Source organism: Glycine soja, chromosome 11, assembly GCF_004193775.1.
Source record: "Glycine soja cultivar W05 chromosome 11, ASM419377v2, whole genome shotgun sequence".
NCBI classification, from domain to species: domain Eukaryota; kingdom Viridiplantae; phylum Streptophyta; class Magnoliopsida; order Fabales; family Fabaceae; genus Glycine; species Glycine soja.
The window spans coordinates 43,281,000-43,284,950 of NC_041012.1; the positions used below are offsets into that span (position 1 = coordinate 43,281,000).

Genomic DNA, 3,951 nt, shown 5'->3' on the forward strand with positions numbered 1-3,951 from the left:
TTTCAACTCTTTCTCTCATCTCCGAGCCGTGTTTTCAACAACCACTACACAAACGTGTCTTCTCATAAATGAAATCCGGTCCTCTTCACCCCCTTCATCCCAAACTCATTCTGTCAAATTAATACGTTCCATCTTCTCCCTTTTCTCATTTCATCACAGTCACACCCACTAACTAAAAAATTATCCTTTTATGCTTTCATCACTGCCACTCTCACCCCAAGAAATAATAAGAATAATAATACTATGGCAGCGGCGATGATGATCTCCTTTTATCTTTTTCTCTTTTCTTTCCACAATTTGTTTTCTTTAGCAGCTAGTTCAAAGATCAGGATCACGCAGGGTGTCACGATCAGGGACAAAGAGCATGAAACTTTGGTCTCAGAAGAGCTCAACTTCGCGATGGGTTTCTTCAGCTTCGACAACTCCTCTTCCCGCTACGTCGGAATTTGGTACGACAACATTCCCGGATCAGAAGTTATATGGGTGGCAAACCGCGACAAACCCATCAACGGCACCGTAGGAGCCATCACAATCGCAAATGACGGCAACCTCGTAGTCCTCGATGGAGCCATGAACCATGTCTGGTCCACCAATGTTTCCATTGATGATAACAACAAAAACTCCTCAGCAACTCTTCGTGACGATGGCAATCTCGTACTCACATGCGAAAGGAAAGAGGTTTGGCAAAGCTTCGAGAATCCAACGGATACATACATGCCAGGTATGAAGGTGTCAGTGGGTGGATTGAGCACTAGCCATGTCTTCACTTCATGGAAATCAGCCACGGATCCTTCAAAGGGAAACTACACTATGGGGGTGGATCCTGAAGGGTTACCTCAGATAGTGGTTTGGGAAGGGGAAAAAAGAAGGTGGAGAAGTGGGTATTGGGATGGTAGAATGTTTCAAGGGTTGTCCATCGCAGCAAGTTATCTTTACGGTTTCACGCTTAATGGGGATGGTAAAGGTGGTAGGTACTTCATATATAACCCCTTAAACGGCACTGATAAGGTGAGGTTTCAAATAGGGTGGGATGGGTATGAGAGAGAGTTCCGATGGAATGAAGATGAGAAAAGTTGGAACGAGATTCAAAAAGGGCCTTTTCACGAGTGTGATGTTTATAACAAGTGTGGGAGTTTCGCGGCGTGTGATGTGTTAACGTTGTCCCCCGAGGATTTAGTACCTGTTTGTACTTGCATACGAGGTTTTGAACCGAAGCATAAGGATCAGTGGGATAAGGGGAACTGGTCGGGTGGGTGTACGAGGATGACTCCACTCAAGGCTCAGAGGATTAATGTTACTTCCGGGACTGGCGTTAGTGTTGGAGAGGATGGGTTCTTGGATCGTAAGTCTATGAAGTTGCCGGATTTCGCACTTGTGGTTGGCACGAATGATTGTGACAGAGAGTGTTTTAGCAATGATTCTTGTACTGCGTATGCTAATGTTAATGGATTAGGGTGCATGGTGTGGCATGGGGACTTGGTTGATATTCAACATTTGGAAAGTGGAGGAAATACATTGTACATACGCCTCGCTCATTCTGATTTAGGTAAGGTAAAGAGTCCCTTTTATTTCTGTTTCCATGAATAACATTTCAATTTTGATTTTGACTTTAAAATTGTCTATGAATATGAAGATTATGAGAAGGGAAGAATCTTTAAAATTTCTCACGAGCTTCTATGATGGTCAGGTTCTAATAACATACATGACTTTTGTGTTTTCAAATTATACAGATGATGGTGGAAAAACGAACAGAATTGTGATAATATCAACTGTTGTGGCGGGGTTAATCTGCCTAGGAATCTTTGTATGGCTGGTGTGGAGATTCAAGGCAAAACTGAAAGGTGAAATATTCATCTCCCTGCATCCTAATCTTTTTTTCTTAGATATTTGAAATGCTGTTTTTGATTTTGACTTAGTGTGTGTTTCTCATTTTCTTTCTAGTTCTGCCTACAGTTTCCTCAGTTTCTTGTTGCAAGAGTAGTAATGTACTACCAGTTTTTGATGAAAACAAGAGCAGAGAGATGTCAGCAGAATTTTCAGGATCAGCTGACCTTACTTTGGAGGGGAACCAATTAAGTGGACCAGAATTTCCAGTTTTCAATTTTAGTTGCATTTCTATAGCCACAAACAATTTCTCTGAAGAAAATAAGCTTGGGCAAGGGGGTTTTGGCCCTGTCTACAAGGTAAAAATGCTTCTATTAAGCCCATCTTTTAGTAATAAAAAAAGTCTTGCTAAAATGTAATGAAAATTATTTGCTCCATTTACCAGGGAAAGCTTCCAGGCGGAGAACAAATAGCTGTTAAGAGGCTTTCAAGACGGTCTGGCCAAGGCTTAGAGGAGTTCAAGAATGAAATGATGCTGATAGCCAAACTACAACACAGAAATTTAGTTAGATTAATGGGTTGCTCTATTCAAGGGGAAGAGAAGTTGCTGGTATATGAATACATGCCAAACAAAAGCTTGGATTGCTTTTTATTTGGTATGTTTCTTCACATTAACCATGCTTGTTTCTTTCTGCATTTTTTAATTAACATAATTTTTTCTTAACAATTTTGCACTTTTTGGTTATCGCCTTGACAGATCCAGTCAAACAAACACAACTACCTTGGACAAGACGTTTTGAAATCATTGAAAGCATTGCGAGAGCATTACTTTATTTGCACCGTGATTCAAGACTTAGAATAATTCATCGAGATTTAAAAGCGAGTAACATTTTGTTGGATGAAAACATGAACCCGAAAATATCAGACTTTGGCTTGGCCAGGATATTTGGTGGGAACCAGAATGAAGCCAATACGAACAGAGTAGTTGGTACTTAGTAAGTACGCTTTGATTTTGCTTGAATGTTGAATCATCCATTTGTAAATTTTTACTTGGACCAAACTAATCTTAATATATAACTCTGCTGCAGTGGTTATATGGCCCCTGAATATGCAATGGAAGGTCTGTTTTCAGTCAAGTCTGATGTATACAGTTTTGGTGTATTACTACTAGAGATTTTGAGTGGCCGCAGAAACACTAGCTTTCGTCACTCAGATGACTCAAGCCTCATAGGATATGTGAGTACCCTATTAAACTTTTTTTTTTTGTATCAGTGCAATTTGCATAAATATGTTATGCAAATTCTTAGTTTTGCTGAAATTTCTAACTTGTTTAGAAAAACTAGTTTGATAAATGTGTGTCTAGTTGCAACATTTTTAATACAGAGTTAATTGAAATGCAAGAAGCTAATGTTTTATGATGGAATGGGTGTAGGCATGGCATCTTTGGAATGAACACAGAGCAATGGAGCTTCTTGATCCTTGCATTCGTGATTCTAGTCCTAGAAACAAGGCTTTGAGATGCATACACATAGGGATGTTATGTGTGCAAGATTCAGCAGCTCACAGGCCAAACATGTCTGCTGTGGTGTTGATGCTGGAAAGTGAAGCAACAACTCTTCCCATGCCTACGCAACCTTTGATTACTTCAATGAGGAGAACTGAGGACAGACAATTTTACATGGATGGCCTTGATGTTTCAAATGATTTGACAGTCACAATGGTGGTAGGGAGATAGAAATTGATTCCAGTCCCTTTCTGTGTCAGTTTTGTTTGCACTTCTCTTTCACCCTTCACACATACATTCATAGGGCTCACTGTTTTAGTTTTTCCCTTATGACCCTGGCGAAATTAAACTTTACTATACTCTTAATATTGAATACACATTTGTATATATCAATGACAATTGGTATTTTGAGACTTCAGAAATGTGATTTGTTACCTGACAAATAGAATGAAAAATGACTAGGATCACTTTATATGGGGTAGGCAAGTATGCAACATAGAAAAATTGAACTAGTTTCACATCATAAAAAAAGAAAATTTAAATTTGAGTTTGTCGACTTCACTTCAGGTGCTATCATGTTACATGTATGCATGTGTAGGTAATTTTGTCTTCAGAAAAACTTG

The 3,951-nt window shown here is 39.3% G+C and overlaps 1 protein-coding gene across 2 annotated transcripts; it reads left to right on the plus strand.

The window, feature by feature from the left end:
• Nucleotides 1-3,776, plus strand: LOC114377417 (G-type lectin S-receptor-like serine/threonine-protein kinase B120). Of its 2 annotated transcripts, none has more exons than XM_028335910.1 (7): nucleotides 1-1,546; nucleotides 1,731-1,841; nucleotides 1,954-2,183; nucleotides 2,270-2,480; nucleotides 2,582-2,819; nucleotides 2,913-3,060; nucleotides 3,257-3,776. In XM_028335910.1, the coding sequence occupies exons 1-7, from the start codon at nucleotides 244-246 to the stop codon at nucleotides 3,557-3,559; spliced, it is 2,544 nt and encodes an 847-aa protein (XP_028191711.1). In that variant the 5' UTR covers nucleotides 1-243; the 3' UTR covers nucleotides 3,560-3,776. The 2 variants fall into 2 exon arrangements, with proteins under 2 accessions (XP_028191711.1, XP_028191710.1); XM_028335909.1 differs by having other exon boundaries at nucleotides 2-1,546; nucleotides 1,942-2,183.
• Nucleotides 3,777-3,951: the final 175 nt, after the last annotated feature.